The sequence below is a fragment of the Diceros bicornis genome, chromosome 7 (genome assembly GCF_020826845.1).
Source record: "Diceros bicornis minor isolate mBicDic1 chromosome 7, mDicBic1.mat.cur, whole genome shotgun sequence".
NCBI classification, from domain to species: Eukaryota; Metazoa; Chordata; class Mammalia; order Perissodactyla; family Rhinocerotidae; genus Diceros; species Diceros bicornis.
In genome coordinates, this window is record NC_080746.1 from 32,767,179 (window position 1) to 32,788,326 (window position 21,148).

Consider the following 21,148-nt stretch of genomic DNA (forward strand, 5'->3'; position numbering starts at 1 on the left):
GGTGTTTCTGAAAGATTAACTGTATGTAATCTAAATTTCTTAAAAATTCTAGGTGTCAAAGATTAAGTTCAGATTCTGGTTCTGTCATTCAACTACATAACCTTCGATAGGTCACAATTTCCCTAGATTTCAGAGGAGCTCAGATTTGGGGCAATATTCTCTACCTCTCCCAGTATTTTTTTTTTTTTAAACATAGGTTGCTGCTTTGGGGAGTCACAACGACTAGGTGACACGATGGCACTTAGTGGGCGAGCCAGGGATGTTTTATGTCCTACAGTGCCCAAACACACTCTCTCCCCTTTTGAGAAATGTTGATTAGAAGAATTATAAATTCCTTTTCAGGGCCAAATTTTGTGAGGTTTATCTGTTAAAAATTTTTAGTTAGCAACAGGTCTTCTAACCTGAAACACACTGAAACATCTTTTCCTCCCTATCCTAAGTAGGTAATAAGATAGTCTACAACCAAATACTGACAATTTAGGATCACCAGGAAAGATTTAAGAGAGAGTATGGAAAACAAAACAAAACAAAACCCTTGTTTTGAATGCATGAATATCAAGAGATTTGCTTCAATAAAATTCAAATGATTAGATGTTGATATTCTATTTACCCAAGACTCTATTAACTGAGTTACAGGTTTAGTTTCTACAGCCTTTAGTGTTTTTTCCCATCTCTAACAGGACAGACTTAGGTATTTAGTTGGTCATTTCATGTAACAGCTATTAGAAATATTTGATCGTAAAGGGAAAAGGTTATGAATGTCTAAACAGTTAACATTTTTAGTAGATCTCTATTGATGCAAAATGTTCAACTTTGATACTAAAGATGTATTAAACAACTTTTGGCTTTGGGACTTAATAAATTATATATATATATATTTTACTTATTCTTTTAATTTTCTTATTATTTTAGGAAATTATATCTCACACACACACACACAAATAAACTCAGAGTGTATACCAAGTTTTGGGACACTCTGAAACAAAGGACCAAAATCAACATCTGGTTTTTAATTACCTTTGACATTTCCATGGACAGAATTTCTATGCACAGAACTGTTGTTAGGAATTAAAGGATATTCTGTTTTTGCCACACTAGATTGTTCATTACTTCAAGACTCAAGATACATATTTTAGCCCAAATCTCTGGTTCCAATATTTTATTTACACCAAGTATGCTTTTATCCCAGTGGTGCCATTAGCACTTATTTCAGAAACACAGATTGCTAAAACTATTTAATATGTCCTTTTATATAAACAATAGGGACAATAACATTACAGAAACAATCAATTCATTGACTATTAGTGTTTTGGAGTAGATCTTTCATTCTGAAGAACAGAAATTATAATTTTTTTTGTGTTTTCATTAGAGCTTTTACTGGAAAATATTCATATGACTATATTATATAAAACAATAATTCTACAATGTACAAGAAAATGTTTAAACTTGAGACTCTTCATGTTTACAACTATAAAATCTCTAGGAAAAAAGAGTGTTTATATGAAATAATTTAATGGCTTGCATAATACTTAAGCATCAATTTTCTTTAACACAGGGTAAAAACATTCCTCTATGATTCCTTAAAAACAAACAAAAGCCCTCCTTTTTTCAAAGCCAATAGTTATTAGCGAGTCCTTATTGCCATTGGATGTCACATCATGATTTGTTATAAATTAATAATAAATTCTCTAAAATACTATAAATGATATAGCTTTTAAATGCTAAAAAATAAGAAAAATCAGATAAAAAAGAACCAATCCACAATAAATTACTATTTAATTTCCTGAAGTTACATGGATAATTTATTAACTTCATGTGGGATGTGAAAGACTGATAAGTTATTCTAAATACAATCCATCTAAAGCATATGATAAAGAATAGAAATATAAAAGAGGCTGGTGTTTGAAGGAGGTGAGTGATAAAGTAAAGCTCATTCAGAGGTGTTATCTTCCATTCCAAAATGTCAAAAGACACAGGACAACCTGACTCAAGTTAATTCGTAAATACTTTAACGTAGATTTGGGAAATATAGGAAAGCAAACTCCCTAACCATGAAAGCAATAACCTACCATTTGTTTGTGTTTGCATGGCTCAAAGAGTCAGAAAGGGGATAGTTTATATTTTTTTGGCAGAGATAAAACACAATCCACTATACAGCTCCAGATTTCAAGGAAAACTCCTTCAAATTCAGCAGCTAACAGCTTGTCTCTATTTGCTGTCACTCTAGATCAGAGAAACCCACACTTTTTTTCTTTCCTGCCCCCCTTCAGTTACACTTGAGCTCTCTGACTGAAAAGGTCTGGAACAGATTAAAAGTCGGGCCACAAAATAAAAAGCTCTGGCATGTTGTCAAGCCTGTCTGGAATACACATACACACTGGGCCCAAAAAGGGAAACTAAAGGCAATAAGAGAATTTTATGAAACTTTTTTTGGCATATCTAATTGTATGCTTGTGTGTACATATGTATCGGAGGTAGCGACGTAGAAATTTTTTTTAGTACTTTCTTCAATTTAAAACAAAAGACCAAAGTGTGTGTAATTAATGGATCTACTTAAGTTCACACTCAAGTTGTTTTATTTCACTGTCTTAACTGAAAATACTTAAAAAAAAAAAAAAAAGTTTTGTTCCAATTTCTGATTTTTGCAGTTAGGAGTTACTCATCATCTTTCATAACCTTATGGTGGGGGGAAAAAAACCACGGTACCATTTTTTTTAAATTTTCAAAACGTGGAAAAGCTGAATTCATTTCATTAAGCATGATTTAAGGAAACATGGTTATCATCATTCCAGGCCATACAAATGGCAACATTTGTTAAATTCTCTACCTTACTTGGTTTCCTGTTTCAACCACGAGGGCTTATTCAAGTATTAAACAGAATCTGAAGTTGCAAATTATTCACATGCCACATTACTTTTTTAACACCCAAACAGGTCTTGAAGCTCAAAAGGCTAGCATTTAAGCCAAACCAGGTATCTGTCAAAATGACAGTCTCTGCCCTGATCCCACCTTTGACTTCACTTGAATAGGGGGTTCAACCAGTCCATGAAGCTGACCAGTCAGTTTGGGGCAAACCCAAATGTTGGGGTTTTTAAAGATATACACAAAGACATAGGAGAACTGTTCATAATGTTCCTGACAGGGAAGTTATTTTACTCAACCAGCTCTGGGTAGAGTTTTTCTTTTTCTTTTTTCCCCGGGGGTTGTGTTTTGATGGCATTCACAGAGTTAATTCCTCTTTCCCGTAAGGGCCCCACAGTTGTTGTTAGGTCAACCCCTGTAAAGCTTCAAAGGCTCCGCGTCCCCTCAATCTGACCTACTCAGTGATCTGCACATTGTTTTCATTTAGCTGCATCCAGTCCAAGACGAAAGCTTTAAAACCACAATGATCTGCTCCTTTTTAGATTCATTTTTCCATGGCTTTGGAAAAATATCTCAGAAACCCAACTGAAGAAACTGAAAACAGTGAAAAATTATGGATAAAAAGGCATTAAAGAGCTTGTATACTATTATCAAAATGTGCACATTTGAGAGGTGAATATTCCTTTGTGCAAATAGTGATTTAGTCATGTGATTTAGAGGAAATACAGCTTTGTGCTTTTTGTTTCCTAAATGAAAAACAAAGAACAGGACCTTTACTTGAAGGGGAAAAAAAAAAAAAAGCCAGAAGAGAAGAGAAGGGAAAAAATGCTTTCATTGGTTTATCTCTAGGGTGACAGGGTTTTTTCCCCCTACTTAGGATAGAAAACACTACAACACCCAGGCACAGGATGGTACTCATTGCTCTCTGAAGTTAAGCATAAGCAGACACCAGGTCACTGGCAAAGGCTGGTATCCCAGGTTTTAGATGTAGCATGACAACCCAATTATTATTGCAGCTAGAAAGAGATCATTTTAAACAAGATCACTCTCTCTCCCAGAAATGTGAAAGGAAATGTGATTTTGGTTAGTCAGCCACCACAACATTCCCCCACCCTCATCCCAAGGAGTCCAAGCTAAAAAGCTGATTTGGACCTGCATTTCTCAAGTTTAACGTGAAAGATATAAAAAGAGGTATAAAAATAGTACTGGAAAAGTTGGGTGGGCAGTCATTTTTTAATACTATAAAGCAATGCAATGTTACTTAAAGTACCTTCCCAAATTCATATACAAAAAATAGTAATCAAAAATATCTAAAAAGGTTTTGAGATGAACCTTTACCAAAACGAGGGTCAAGCCTTGGGTCTAGCCAAGAGGTGGTCTTGTTCTTATGGTTTATATAGTATATTTCTCCATCCTGAGTCATGGCTTGTTCCCATCCATCAGGAAGAGGACCTATAAATACAGAAAAAAAATCATGGTTGGTTTTTATCTGGTGCACCTAAAAAAAAGTGGGAGGGGTGCTAATTTAAAAAGAAAACACATCTTGATATAAAACAATTCATTAAAACAGAAGTAAGCATGATTTCAGAGAAGAAAGGTAAACCTATATACCTGATTCTTCTCCACTAAAAAGAAACTACCAAATAATAAAATCTACATCCCTGAAGACACAGATGGAAAAAAAAAGTCAGATTTTCAAAAAATCCTTTTGGAAGTCATGACCCAAATAATTATTACTGTTATTACAAGACAAGAAATGCTACAGCTCAGGGACTACCCCCTAATCCAGTCAGTTTTGTGACAGTACCTTCCTAGGGACTCCAAGGTTCTTTAATAAGGAATACAGGCAAGTGATTTCAGAACACCTAAAGTATCACAAACATTCTGTTTAATATAAAGCACACTTTAGCTAAGGCCGCCAAGCTCCATTTACTTTCATTATTTATAGGACTGGCTCACACCAAGAAAACTATAATCCAAAAAAAAAGCTTATTTTTAAGCAGCTCAGAAGTTGCTAGGAGGTGGGGGTTGTGGCTGGAAGTTTGTCAGAGGCTTTAGAAGGGGGCAGGGTAAACGCTAAAACTGTTGGAAGGCAGATTTCTCAGGAAGAAAGAGAAAAGATATAATTTCAAAGCTATAGAGTGAGGAAACAACATCTGGAAGACAGGACTAAAGAATATAGTAAGTCTAAGAAGATGATTCTATCTTTAGGAGGGTAGGAAGCTAGACAATTACTTTTGGGAGGTAATAGCAAAGAAAAGAGAGACCCAGAATAAATTACTAAGTTCAACCATATTTCTTCCTCATCTCCTTGTCTCCCCAACCCCTCTTCCACTTCCCATCCCCACCAGGAGTCAGGAAAGGCAAGAGTAAACTGGAAATAGAGTCTGAGGAAATGCTTACAATTTTTCCATCTGTGGACCAACATGAATGGAGTGCTTACTGTGCGCCAGTCACTGTTGTAAGTATGTTGTGCACATTAACTCATTTAATCCTTACAACCACCAATGACATCAGCAGTCGTACTATTTCCATTCTAATGAGGAAACGGAGGCACAGAGTGGTTCAGTCTGGTACAACATCACAAAGCTAGTTAGTGCTAGGGAGGATACTCAAACCAATCAGCCTAATTCCTGAGCCACTGTTGCTTGTAACTACACTTCTTTTTATTCATCTCTCACATCCAAGACCAGAAACTAAGAATGGCTTCCTGTGCAAAAACAGAACAAGTTCCTTCTTCCTATATTGGAAGTCCAAGCCAGCCTTATGAGTGATGCTGAATAAGTAACTTCGGTTAAACAGAGCACTCACACAGGCCCAAGGGACCCAAACTGCTAATTCTAGGTCAGTTTCATTTGTATCAGGAACAGACCAATTTGCTACTAAGACTATTGTCAAAAGTCTGCTTTAATGGAGGCAAAACCCTGTGAGGACATGCAGACATGTGAAACTAGAGTGTTCTGTACTTCTAGAGAGGCCACAGGGGGAAGACTCTCCTCCAGTTCTGGATGTGGAGTTCTGTACACAATGCTAACCACGTCCAGAGTTGGAATTTGCTGTAGGGATCCCACGTTTACTAAAAAGTGAATGAGAAGCAAACTTGTTTAACATACATAAATGAAACCATTTCTCAGTAGCTTTCACTGTCACTTTGGGCTCTATTTCCGCACCAGGAAGACAGAATCTCCAAAACGGAATATTAATGGTTTGTTACTACCTTTAATTGTGAAGATGGCTCAACTGTAAAATGCTTTTTAAAAACAAGTAACTAAAATTCTAAGACATCAAGATGGTGAACAAGTCAACAGAGTCACTGGATGCCTTCGGGAGCCTCAACTCAACAACCCCAACAGACCTCATTATAGCCTCCAAACCTGCCTCAATACAGATTCTCTACCTTTTTTTTAACAGTATGGTTCTCCACCTTAGCTGTCCAGAGTTAGAACCAAGAACAGTAGTATGTATCTTGGATACAAACCAACCTTCCCTATCTGCTCCACCCACTCCATCCTGTAGATTCCACTTTCATTCTCTCTGATTGATCTGTTCCACACCATCTCTAAGAACTCAGCCATCAATAGCTACCAGCTTTTTTTTTAACTGCTACAGAGCCTCCTTCCTTGGTGCCTGACTTCTCATCTCCTCTTCTCATTCCAGTGTCTTCTATCAAAAAGCCATCAGAGTTTTCTTCTTAGAATACTACCTAATCAACTTTTATATGTCACTCACTGCCTTTAAAAACATTTCTCTTGCTCTCTACTACCAAAAGGAGAATGCCACCTGGACTCATTTCTTAAGTCTTCTACACATACCCAATCCCTGACCACCACCAACTTTTCACAAAATCATGCCATCTCCTTGTATGTGCTCTTCCTGTTATCACAGACATCCTTCTGCCCCACGCCTCCAACAAATTTAGAGTTGTTTCTAAATTTTTTTGCTGTTATAAATAATAGTACAACATACAACCCCAGGGGGGCAGTGATGGCAGCAGTACCTCTACCACTACTAGCTCCACTACTACCATCTCACAATGATCTACACGGTGGCTCTATGTGCTACCATACAGATCAAACACAGTGACATTCAGAGAGGTAACGTGTCCAAGGTAGACACTTGGGTAAACTTACCCAAGGTAAAGATCTGAACCCAGGCAGTCTGACTTCAGAGCTTCTGCTTTTAAACCATTACAATATGCTGCTTCCCAAGGACATAAATACCCCCAAAACTCATGCAGGTGTTTCCAGACATTAAATTCACAAAGTGGAATAGTGACTTTATCCTTTTATACACAAGTTTAAATCATTAAGTATTTATCATATATAAATCATATATTTAGCAAGTATTTATCATATATAAATCATTAAGTATTTAGTATTTCACTAAAAAACAGCAGACTTCCAAATTAAATTCAGGAAACTTTTCACCAATACTGTTCTTGTATAACAAACAATTAAAAACAAACCTCTAAATGCACTAATTTTAGACATGAATATATAAAGGAGAGATAAGCCCAGTACAAATAAACAGTGTAGTGACTGCTGCTTATTTTCCCACCATATTTCTAAGAATGATTTGCATATGAAATAGAATAATTACTGTACAATTTTATAAGCATTCAAATTTATCCCAAAATATATATGCTAAACAGAAAAGAAGAGAAAAGAACACTTTACATATTCATTTATGTCTTTCATTTAACACTCTGGGCAAAAATATGTTACGTGGAAAGAGATGGTCCAAAACAGAATGTTTTCTTTATTTAAAAAGAAAGCTACTGATCAAAGGCAAAGGAGTAGATGAGGAAAAATTACCTTCAAATAGCTTTGCACCACAATCAAATCCTTATTAGTAGAAAACGAAAAGTGAAAAGAACCAAATCTTATATCTTAAATGTAAATTAAATAAAACAATACAGATATAGGCTTTAGTCACACACAAAAAAGAATTTTTAGTTAAAATGGTCCTTAAAAGAAATTCAGTGGCTTGATACTTAATGCAGGATTCTAAGTAATCATGTTAAACTAAGATAACTGTTGAATAACCATGAAAAGCAGAGAAAGCAAGAGCGATATATTTTCTGAATCATCAAGTTGCACGGGCTACTGCAAGTTTGATTCAAGCGTCTGTCTGGGCTAGAGTTAGAATGGAGGTAAGGTCAGTAAGTTCAAGGGGAAATCTGGGCTTCCCACGAAACTAAATTTATCAGAGGACACCACAGGGATAGATCAAAACAAATTTAGTACGCCTTGAGTTAAATTTATATTCTGATTTTAGTGTGTTATAAATATCATAACTTCTCCAATACGGAGTATTTAAAATGAAGCAAATGTAAGTAGTAACATTTTATTTACATAAGATGATCTAAAACAGTGGCTCTCAAACTTTAGTATATATCAGAATCACCTGGAGGGCTTGTTAAAACACATGTTGCTGAGTTCCCCCCCTCTAGATTTTCTGATTCAGTAGGTTAGGGGTTGGGCCTGAAAATTCCCAGGTGATGCTGACGCTGCTGGTCTAAGGAACACACTTTGAAAACCACTAACCTAAAAATAACTACTTAGAAATCTTCAGCTGGTACAGAACGGCTTTTTGAATATACTTAACTTATATACAACTTCAATTTTTCATTGTTAGGCATGATGCGCAGTTCAGAGACCCAACTATCAAGCACTACATGTCTGAAACAGCACACAGCCACACCTCCCATAAGAAGATGAGGCAAATGGCTCACATTTATTGGGACAAAGCAGACATAATAAGGGTGATGCTTTTTGATTTTTAAAAAAACTTGAATGGCCCAAACAACTATTTTGGAGAAGTAGACCAAAATTCATTTCTTGTTTGTCCTTTAAGGACCAGATGGAAATGAAGAGTAGGACTCTGGAGACAAGATGAACTGATGTGACCCATTGGAATTATGACTGGTAACAGCTTCGAAACCTTTTTAGTTGAGAACTCTTCACTTTCTCTATTCAAATAAAGAGCCTTTCTCTGTGCTGGCAAAATATTTTCTTCATACCTGTGCCATAGCACTTACCATACTGGATTTCTTGGTTATGTGTGTTTTCTTCCAGGCTAGACTGTGAAATGCCTGAACACAAGAGTGTATATTATGCATTTTGCTATTTTATTGTCTAGTAGAGTGCCTACTATTCAGAAAAGGCAGGAATAAACATGGTTGAAATGAAATCAAAATGAAAGTCAATTAGGAAAGTCTTTTGGGAAAGAAAAGGAGATAAAAAATAGGCCCTGCATCAAGAATGCAGAGAAACAGAGGTCAGCATTTCAGTGAGATGTAAAGAGGGTGAGAAATTTAAATTAAGATAAGCAAGAGAGAGTGGTAAGTTATAATTAAAGTAATTCATAAATCAGAATTACTTATCCTTGGGGAAAATAAATTTTTATGTAGGATTTATTACTACTGGTTGAATGATATCTTATCTACTATAGCAAATACTAACTTCCTGCAATATTTTAAAAACAAAATACTCCATGTCATAATACTGAAAGTGACTCAACATTAACTTCCTGCTCTTGTCTAAAGACCCTCTGCATTAGTAATGACTAACAAACCACTTGCAATATCTAATCAAACAAGAAAGTCTTGATTACGCCACAAGTTAGAAGATCAACCTCTCCCTCCACCTGCCCCATAATTCAGGAATAAAGAAGTCACCCAGGACACTGGAAGTTTACTAAACACACCCTCACGGGTGGTTCAAAGTACAAGACTACCAAGAAGTAGTTTCCTTAGAACATAAGAGAAGTAGCCAGAAAATAGATGCAATGATCTTTTAAAGGAATCTAATTCTGACCAATTGCAGTTTTGAAATTCTGGTCTCTTGTTTTTATGATGAATCACAAACTGTTATTACTATATGCAAGGCAGTATTCTAAGTGCTTCACAAGCAAATATTAACTCATTTAACAAAGCCATGGCATAGGTACTATTATTATCCCCACTTTACAGATGAGGAAACTAAGGCACAGAAAAGTTATCCAAGATGATTTAGCCCAGGCTAGTAAGTGGAAGAGCTGGGATTCAAACCTAGACAGTTCCAGCTCTCCAGAACTCATACTCTTAAGTACTGCAAGTACTTCAGTGTACTTAAGTACACTGCAAATACGACAAACATTAATCAAAAGTTGTGTTTTTTTTTTTTAATTTTTTGTTTTCCCATAACTTTCATGAAACCCCATAGCTCCAGTCATATTCCAGTACATGACTCTTACACCTTTAAGGCTTCTCACAGGGTCAACACTAGTTATTTCTTCTCCACCAAGTGGACACTGGCACTTCACAAAATACGTCCCCATATTGAGTGGATTTTACTTTAGAATAACAATTTCATCTGTTCCTCAAATAAAATTTTAATGTAGACTTTCACATTTCCATGATTAAATTCTAGCAGTAGCCTCTTAAATTGGACTTAATCAACTGCAACATTAAACATTACATGCACCGCAAGATCATCTTGCCTCCCCCCTCCTCTGAGGAAATAGCTCTCTTGACTCAGGCTCTCTAAAGCCCATAGGAAAAATTCTCCAATCTTTATTGAGCTATTGAAGGTCCTTTATAGTTAGGCACGACGTAGCACTGCACAGGTCCTGAAAGCATCCACCACTAGCATTTACACCCCTCCTCACTCAGTCTTCTTTCAATCCTTCAAACTTCTCCTCTCCTCTCTCCAGGACCTCTCTGCAGGAACTCACCTCTCCACCCTCCTTGCTCAGCTACTCCTACTCATCCCTCCCCAATGTGAATGCCACTTCCTCAAGAGGGCTTTGCCTACATGGTTTCCTCTCCTATTGCATCAGGTGCTTTCTCTTTGGTAAGATGATTCCATCACACTAGTAATTTAGTAATCCATTCAATGTTAGTCCTCCCAGCTACATGGCTTGTTCACTCCTGTCTTTCCAGTACTTAGGAGCGTCATGCACTTTTCACCTCCACATACATCCCCAATGCACCCACCCCCTAGCCTGATTCCTCCTAGCCTCCACTGTTTTTACCCACTGGATAAATTCTACTCTATTCTCATGCTATATCTTTATGAAGCTTTTCTCAATTCCATCCCACTAGTGAGACTCTTCTCCACCTATGAATTGAAATTGCACTTGTTTTGATTTCTTGGATGCTTAGTGCAGATTATCTTTATTTGCTCTTTCATACTTAGTTTAACTATAGGCCAGGTAGTAGTGTGGGAAGAATTTATCATTCTGCCCTAGAATATAGAAAAAGAGTTCTCCATTTTTTTTTTTTTTAACTGAGTGGGTATGCTCAATTTTGCAAGGTTGCTCAGGACAAAGATGGCAACATTTATTGGAAACTACCACCAGGTGATACTGTGATCTGCAGACCTGTGCAGACTTGTGGTTTTCAAAATATATGGGAACTAAAATATATTCACCCCAGACTCTTCTGCAGTTTTGTTTCCAAAGGCCTCTTCCATAAACACAAACGTCTGAAATTCATATTCTTGACCTTGTAAGCCCTTAACAATCCCTAATAAAGTTCTGCTCACATTACTAAAATTTTCAGGTAGACAAAATAGGAAAACGTTGTCATGTACAATAAATATTAAATATTATTGTCACTAACTTTTTTTGTGGCTTCAATAAGCCAAATATGGAACAACTGCATATAAATGCATTTATTGAAGAAAAAGCAGTTTATAAAATCAAGTTTTGCTAAAAGAAATATGATTTCTCTTCTAGTTTCCATAGTAACAGTTTTATTCTCAAGGTGAAAGACATGAGCTCAGGCTATATCACTTTTGTGTACAGGCCTAGAAGCTGGAAACTAAAAAGACTATAAATAAACTGATGAAAATCTGCATCAGGCAAACAAATGCAAGAGTGGTAGCCAACCGATTTCTTTTTTTTCCCTCGAGTTCAGTGTCTCCTATGTTCACCTTATGTGTAGGGTGGCTAGAAGATTCTTCTGTTAAGCCACTAGAACATGCTGATGAGCCCAAACCCCTGTAAATCACAATGGACAGTGTAGTAGATTAAGTCGAAACTCTGGCACATACATCTGAAGGCTTAGGTTGGAATCCTGGCACTGCGCTACTTACCTGCATTCTCCTCACTAGCATACTGTGCCCTCAACCACTGTGCTCGTGTTTCCTTTACAGCAGATGCTTCACTGTACCCTAATCATCTGCCTACATGCCCCTCTCTGCCCATTAGGCTCTAATGAGCCTGAAGTAAGCACCTTGATGTAAGCAACTTGATTTTTTTGTCTTTGTATCCCCAGAGCTTAGCACTGCCACTAAATACAATCAAGGTTTGTTAAGCTAAAGTGATTAAGAACTTATCTACAGAAAGAATGATTGATTGGTCTTGGTCAAGTCACAATCTCTCAGATCCTTAGTTTCTGCTTTTATAAGTCATAGGTTTTTTAAATGCTGATAACATTTTACATGATTTCTATATAAGATCTCTTAGGAAATGATGGAGTCATTCACATCTATTAGGTACTTAGTAAAGGTATAATTCCAACCGAAAATAAGAATAAAAAAAAATAGGAATAACAAAGTAGACCTTTAATAATATTTCCATTGTTAAGTTTACTATTCTAGTCTTCTATCTGTGTAGCCATGAACCAGCAGTATCGGCACCACCTGGAAACTTGTTAGAAATGCAGAATCTCAGGTCTCACTCCAGACCTACTGAATCAGAATCTGCATTTGTGTGTGTGTGTGGGGGGGGTGTGTGAGGAAGATTAGCCCTGAGCTAACATCCATCGCCAATCCTTCTCTTTTTGCTAAGGAAAACTGGCCCTGGGCTAACATCCGTGCCCATCTCCCTCTACTTTATATGGGACGCCGCCACAGCACGGCTTGATAAGCGGTGCGTCGGTGCGCGCCCGAGATCCGAACCTGCGAACCCCAGGCTGCCGCAGTGGAGTGTGCGCACTTAACTGCTAGGCCACTGGGTTGGCCCCCCCAGAATCTGCATTTTAACAAATCCCCAGGTAATTCCTCCATACACTACAAACGGAGAACCACTGATCTAGAATAGAGAAAACTAATAAGGCTCACTTGTTATTAAACTCTTTTATAGAACTACCTATCATTAACCCAAACTTTATCAACATAGCAAAAGTACCATTCAATGGGTTACTCGGTTTAAGAAAAAAACAAAAAACACCTTTGATGCATTATAAATGAAATTAAATATGATTTTAGGCTTATATTAAACTCTAGAAAGACAGCATAGTTTAGAGAAAACTGTAAAAGGTTTAGATTCAGACAGACCTGTGTTCAAATCTTGGATCTAATATTTATTAGCCTATTCTAACCCAGGGTAAATTCCTTAATCTGCTTAACGCTCACATTCCTAATCTAGAAAACGGAGATGAACACTCTTCTCAATTAATTGTTGAGAGGATTAAAGGGGAACGTGCTTGACATAGGGTAGGGCTTATAGTAGGTACCTTAAAAAAAAGTCAGTTTCCTACTCTTTCAGGGAATAGTTCTGCCATTTTGTTCCAACAATATATGTAACTTACTAAAATTCATGTATAATATAGAGAGGTAGGTTTATGAGAAAATAAACCTGGGTCTCAAAGATGAAATGATAACAAAAACAGGGAACCCACAGAAGGTTTCCCATTCTATAGGGGAAAGATCCTAGAGAAGAGTCATATTTTTATTTATTTTTTTTATTTTTTATTTTATTTTTTTTATTTTTCCCCCAAAGCCCCAGTAGATAGTTGTATGTCATAGCTGCACATCCTTGTAGTTGCTGTATGTGGGACGTGGCCTCAGCATGGCCGGAGAAGCAGTGCGTCGGTGCGCGCCCGGGACCCGAACCTGGGCCGCCAGCAGCGGAGCGCGCGCACTTAACCACTAAGCCACGGGGCCGGCCCTCATATTTTTATTTTTAATGATATCCCAAAATTTTCAGGATAAAGCCCAGACTTCTTAGTTGATCACACAAAGGCATTCTGAGGATGTCTTCAGTCTCATCTCTGCACCATCCACCATTAGTTATATGGTGCTGGGGGTTTCAGGCCTCCGTAATCTTTCACATACCGCTAGCTTTACCTTCTCTTTTCTTCAGCAAACTTAACTCCCACTCATCTACTAAAATTCAGGTCCTGAATCCAACCACTTGTCATCACTTCCACCTCTACCACCCTGGTCCATCCTTTCCCCTGAGTTATTACAACTGCCCCCTAACTAATCTCCTTCCTCTTCAAGAACTTACTCAGATCGTTATCACTCCTCTGTTCAAAACCTATAAGGACCTACATGACTTCCGTGTTACCTTTCACTGACTGTTTCCAGTTGCAATGGCCTTCTTGCTGTTCCCCAAACATGCCTCAGCACCTCTGAGCTGGCTATTATGTTATGCATGGAACATTCTTTCCCTTTCCCCCAGACATCTGCATGGCTCTCAGTTCATTCATATCTCTGCACAAAAGACATCAATTACAGAAGCCTGCACTGGAGAAGCTATCTAAAATATCATCTCCCTCCATCTCCAGCCAATCACCCTCTGATCCTTAACTGGTTTACTTTTCTCTTTCCATTTTTAACTATGTGACACATTATATATTTGTTTATATTCTATATTCTCACGATTTAGAATAGGGCCCAGCACATATTAAGTATTCAATATTTGTTGAGGGAATGAATGAACCCCTGGCTCCTTAAAGATGTCTTCTCTACCCTCCCGACGACTAATTCATGTATTCCTCCTCTACTTTCTCAGCACTCGGTGCGTATGTCTGCCGTAACCTTTATTGTTATATGAAAAAATTGTTTTAACTTGACTTTGCAATCCCAGTTGTTATTACAGTGCCTAGTAGGGCATTGGATATTTGTTGAATGAATGATTTAGAAAGGCAACAATTTTATCAAGGTGAAACAATGCAACTTTGTTAAAAATCATTTTCCCGTTTGTTACAACTGGATGAACTTCTCAGAGCAAAAGGCCAAGTATAAGCTCAGAGAACTTTTTAATATACAACTCCTCAGACTTTCTTCAGTGCAACTTAGGTCCTTTAGCTTTGAACTTAATAGTGTAGAGTTTTACTAAGTTAATTTATAAAAGATAGCTTTCTGTAAGTTCATTTAAACTTCAGAATGCTCAAATAAAGCAATGACCTTTTGTTACAACTTTAGCCTAAAGTACGTTTCACCACCTCCTTATCTAATTGACATCAAAAGAAAATATTCTTTTGGAAAACTATGTCTATTGTTGCAGGATTTTTTTCATTTCACTGATGCTGCCTATATATGGCAGTCCATGGATACCATTTTTAAAGAATTAGCATCTTAATCTTTCACACAAATATTCCTCTTATGAGTCATAAAATTATTGTAGCAATAGAGTAACCAGAAGGATTTAGAAATCAGTGGGAAAGACAAAAATTATATTCCAACACTTATCAAGAGAAGAAATAAAACAGGCATTTATTTGGTTCTTAAATGTAAATAATTTAATCTCTTTCTCATCCTCTCCACTCCAAAGCTGAGCAAAGTTTCCAAAATTCTACAAATAATTACTGAAGCAAAGTTAAACATGGATACTTCTATTTTAAGCACCACTATCTAATAACTCATTTTTCTAAGAGAGCTGGTGGCAATGATGTATCTAAAATCTAAAATATAATGTATCTAAAAATTTCTTCCTCTTCCTCTTCTAAATTAGTATATTGGTTAAAATAACAGAAATAAGCTTGTATCCTCTCCTTCTTCATTAGGTTCAGTATTTACACTAAAATCTTAGTAACTTTCAGAATTCAAATGAACTTTCCTTTCCCAAATGATTACTTCAAAAGACTTCTTCTAATAGATTTTTTAAAATATTTGTTATTTGTGCTCTAAGATTAGGTCAAAGGAACTCAACAACCTTGAGTTTCTATATATCTCCCCTTGCTTTAGAAGATAACCTCTAATATAAAGCAAAGAAGACAGGAAGGAATTACTTTCTCTGAAATAATCAAGCATATAACTAAATATATGAACATAGTATTCCCTAACACATTTGAAATTTAGACAGTTATTTTGGATATCAGAATCTCAAACTGAAATAATCATTTAAAAAATACTGATCTGCAGCTACTGGAAAATCAAATAATTCTATATAACCACCTTTTAACATGATTAATTTGGGTTTCTTCCAATAAAGGAATGAAGAAATGAATACTTTAAAAATGTTATAGGGCCCGGCCCAGTAGCGCAGCGGTTAAGTGGGCATGCTCCACTTCGGCAGCCCGGGGTTCGCAGGTTCAGATCCTGGGTGCGCACCGACGCACCACTTGTCAAGCCATGCTGTGGCAGAGTCCCATAAAAAGAAGGGGAAGATGGGCATGGATGTTAGCCCAGGGCCAATATTCCTCAGCAAAAAGAGGAGGACTGGCATTGGATGTTAGCTCAGGGCCGATCTTTCTCTCAGACACACACACAAGTTATAGATTGTACACACCAATACATTAAGTAATATATAAACACGTCTCAATTCAGAATAACTGAGTTTCAAGTTTTGCTGATATATTGGAAGGTGAAGGGTCCTTACCTTGGGAGCTTATTTTAGAAGCCCAGCTGGGTAGACTAAGCATAAAGAATGACAATTTATCAGCCAACATCTACTGTTCCCTTTGCCAAACGTTGCTGCCTTGCCCAGGTATTTTGAGTTTTAATATTATTTAGAAAAGTTAAAAATCATGACTAGAATCAGTTAACATCAAGAGTGATCTTCAGTGGAGAGGGAGTGAAAGGCTTTCACCACAAGAGTAAAACAGAGGCCATGAGCTGCCCAGACACAAGTGGCATGCTTCATTAAGCAGCAAAGTTAAGAAGCCATCAAGATTAAAAAGTGCCATGTGTAGGGCATCAGTGGGTTTAACAGACTGCAGAAGAACTCCTATACTGGAGAAGATAACGATAATGGCAAGCTAATGTTATCTGCAACTTGACTGGACATTTTCACTGAATTATTTTTTTCTATTTCACAAGTATTTTTATCTTCATATTCCCCATATATTGTTTATTTGCAACTTTTATTAAAATGAAATGGACTGGCCCATATTTTTAAATAAGAAAAATAGTTTCTTGTTTCCATATTACTAACCATTTTTCAGGAACTCAATCATCACATAAATCATGACACAAACTATATAAAATAAACCGAGTTTCTTAAGGATTAGTTATGTTGATTTTGGATTATTATACTTTTGCTTTTTACTATTTTCCCTTCTCCTGTGGCCATCTTTTCTAATTCATCTAAATTTCCATATGAGAAAAAAGAAAGCAGCAATTTTGGTTTAAAAAAAGATATTTGAGACAGGAGTTTGAGAGTAATTAATAAAATATACTGTCTCTGTCTCTTACTTCATTCATTGCTCTGACTTTGGGCTTTGTTACAGTTTTATTCCTGTTCGATATACTTTAATATAGTCTTGTTCCATATATTATGACTTCAGATTGACAAATAATTTCCAACTTACAATAATCAAGAACTTTCAGAAGAATCAGAAAAATTTTGACTGATGTAAAAGAAGAAAATCATAATTATATTTAAGACTCTACCATCTATACCAAATAGAGAATCTATGTGAATCTGAAAGCCAAAAGATAACACACGACTTGGATATGAGCCAACAACCCACATCTGATGATAAAAAGCTTGTGGAGATAAACACAGCCCAAAGACAGTGTGGTAACAGATTTTTAAAATTATTTTCGATGAAGCAGCAGTGGCTATCAGTTAATCTAAACTGATTAAATTGTAAAATATCAGTTAATATAAACTGATTAAATTGTAAAATAGATCACATTTATTTATCTATTATATATTCAATACAACATACCAAGTACTGTATATTGTTAATAATTTCTAACAATCACATTATATGGACTGTATCATTTAACCTTCACAATAGGCTATAAGTTTAGTGTTACTATTATAATTGTCATCCCCATTTTCCAGGTGAAGGAACTGAGGCACAGGTAGATACAGTAACTTGTCCAAGATCTCATAGGCAGTAAGCGACACAGCTGGGACTCAAACCCATGTCCACCCTTCTCCAAGAGCCCTTGCTCTTGACCCCTATTCTGAATTCCGTCTCAGTTCACTCCAGAGGTGAAAAGTAGAACTTCAAAGTTTGTGAACTATAACACATGAATTATCAACTCCTAAAACCTGTTGTCAGCTCTGCAACTTCTCATACATCCTTACCCTTTCTGTGCTTTTTAAAGTTAAAAACCTTATATCTACTTTTTACCTGCCATTTTTACATTTCACATCTATTCTTTACCTGTCATTTTTCTTGGTAACAATCTCTGTTTCCCATTTGGTCTTTTGTGCTCTGACAGAGATGACACAAAGCAGGAGTAACACACCAGGCAGATAGTAAGGCAGCTCTGGACCCCTCACTTGGCTTCTGAACATTTTCAAGGTGTTGAGCACATTCCTCTAACATGCATCATCTTTCACCATCAAGAGGGCATTTTCTCCACCCATCTTGAGGTATTTCCTAGGAATTTCATGCACGTTTTCAGAATAGGAAAATCTGAAGCGCTGCATTGGTAGATCTGGGCATTAGTCAAATAAATGCCTGACTATAAAATATAAAAATAATGAATCCTTTAAAATGTACCTGTAATAAGACATGGGACTTTGGATTGTTATCAAAGTACATTTTTTAAAAGCAGATAATTGGGTTAATTGACTTAGCTTAATTTAAATCAAGGCTTATGATTTTTAACAGTCCTAAGCAGTTAAGAGCCCTTTGACGTAAAGTTATTTCTGGATCACCACAGAGTATACTTTCTTGACTTGATAATTTCTTACTTGATAAATTCTTGACTTTATTTTGCTTTAAGATTCAGCAATCTTGTGGGTCACTGTTAATAAGCTACTACTAAAATATTTAATATCTTCACATAAATAGAGCTGGTTAAATAAGTATCACTGTTCTCTCTCCAAGTCCTTATTTTCTAATGTCTAACACAAAAATCACTAATGTTTACCTAACCCTCAGTATGTAGAAGAACTATTTTATAAAGATCCCAAGCATGCATCTAAAGGCTATTAAATTAATGTGATACAAGCATAATACCTTTAATATAACTTCTAAAGGGCAATCATCAACTAATTTAATAGAATAGGGTTTATTATTTTTATTATTTAATTATTTAATTAAATTTTTATTATTTATTTTTATTATATAAAAATAATTTTATGTTTTATTATATATTTTAATGTAAAGTAAAATAGAACCATTATCTTACTGAATTATTCAAATTTCTTTTTATTTTTTAATTTTCTTTTCCTCACCTTTCAAATTCCTTTCACAAAGTTCACTGTCTATTTACTTGCCAATTAAACGAACAGTTAAAGAAGATAAACTAATCTTCTTCACAGGATCTAGTAAGTTTTGCCTCTAGAACCCTTTCCAGGTGCACTTTTAAGTGATTTCTCGATTATATATATTTAGAAATCTGGCCAATTACGAACCACGGGTCTCCAGTCTAGCAACGCAATTCATCATTTCAACCTCACATTTTGAAAAAGGACTTGTGAAAACAAAAGTAAACTGACCATTTTTGCTAAACCAAATTAGATAGAAAGAAATAGGATTTCATAAAATCTTAGAAGAGGAGAGAATCTTAAAAGATCATTTGGTCCAGCCAACCATTAAAGATTATACAGAAAACAGGTCTGGAGAGTCTAGAGAAAATGACAGTATTTTAACGAAATTGGTCTGATTAGACATAATTAGAGCAGAACACAAAGCTAGACTCAAATATTTGAATGAAGAGAATTTTTTTTAAAAAAGAGCAAAACTAGAAAGTTCTTGTTAAAATAATTAATGATAAAAATGTAAATCAAGTTGCATTTAGCTTGATTAACCCAATACAGTGCCTCAAAAGAGTTGTGCAGCTTTCTCTTTTATCTGAAGGCTTCAGATTAGCAGATTCAGAAGGCATTCCCTTCAGGGTGAAAATTGTCTGTAGACACCCTGCTTACCTGGAAGCCATTTGCTGCTTTGTTATGGTAAATGCCCTCGAAACTTACTTAAATACCCTCACAATTCTCCTTCCTCATTGTCTCCAGGCTCTAAAAACTCCTTAAAAGGTTATTTTCCAAGCACAGATGAGCATCACTTTTGCTGCTTTTCTCAAGGAGAGATAAGATCATTTTCTCTTAAAGCTATTTGAGAGAGAATGCACAGCCACCACGCACTGTGGGTGCTTTCCACATGGAGAAAGAGAAGCCTCTAGGTTGAAACCTCATTAACATGACATTATGGCTATAATTTTACATGAACAGGAGGTATATTAAGATTACAGGTCCTATGATATTCATTCCAACGCATTTCAACACCATGTAGAAGTTCTCCACTTACTCTTGAATGCCCACTGAAATGGAAGAAATGAAAGACAACAATTGAGTGCATGTAATTCAGAGTAACAAAGAGGGATGTACTATACAGATGTTATCAATAGCCTCAACACCTGATTTGAGAGGTAAGACCCCATTTGTATTTGTGATCAAATTCAGAATAATCCAGACTTAAATTTGTCCCATTCTGAGAATTTTCATATGTACTTAAATTTAATACCTTACTCGCATTTTGAAACTTTAGGTCACTCTTTTTCTTTTTAGGATCAGTTTTTGTTTTTCTTTTTAAAAGAGCTTTTTGGTTTCACCTTACCTGTCTCTTCCTTTCTTAACTCAACATACTGTCTGATCATCCCATTAAAGACAATGACCTCTAGTGTCCTCTTTAAATAGTCTCTCTTCTCCAAGGTATTTTAAAATAGTGCCTCCAGCGCATTAATATGTCCTATCCCCTCTGCTTTCACTGAGGCTTTACTCTGTCACTTATCCTAAGCCTGGTTCACGTGTAGATTAAGAGCACGGGCTCTCAAACACCATTACCAAAGTCTGCATCCTCACTCCTACCACTTAAAAGCTGTGTAATTTTGGGAAGGTCACCCAAGTTTTTCCATATGTGAAGCGAGACTAATAACAGCATCTAACTTAAATGGTCTTTATCAGAATTAACTGAGATAGTACAAAATGACCTTAGCAGAATGCCTGGCGTATAAATAGGGCTTCTTATTATTATTGAATACCTTCTACTACCACTTAAACATGCTCAAGTCTCTTTGGGGGTAGCTTTTCCCATCTCCGGCCATCCCTCCAACTTCTTATTTCCAAGCCTCTCTCCATACATTTTCCCGCCTCACTCCTAACCCACTACAGTTGCACTTCTTGCCACTTAAACTGTTCCTGCCAAGTCACCTCTCTTTACTAA

General features: G+C 36.3%; 1 protein-coding gene across 12 annotated transcripts in view; it reads right to left on the reverse strand.

Moving 5' to 3' along the window:
* The window catches only part of YAP1 (Yes1 associated transcriptional regulator), a 111,606-nt gene that overhangs the window by 34,149 nt on the left and 56,309 nt on the right, over positions 1-21,148 (reverse strand). For 4 of the 12 annotated variants that reach the window (XM_058545340.1, XM_058545336.1, XM_058545338.1 and 1 more), the window contains exon 4: positions 4,195-4,314. The exons of 4 other annotated variants lie outside the window; for them this stretch is intronic. In XM_058545340.1, coding sequence (XP_058401323.1) covers positions 4,195-4,314 — 120 coding nt within the window. The remainder of the gene's footprint in view (positions 1-4,194; positions 4,315-21,148) is intronic. 4 more of the 12 variants (XM_058545341.1, XM_058545337.1, XM_058545343.1 and 1 more) reach the window with 1 other exon arrangement.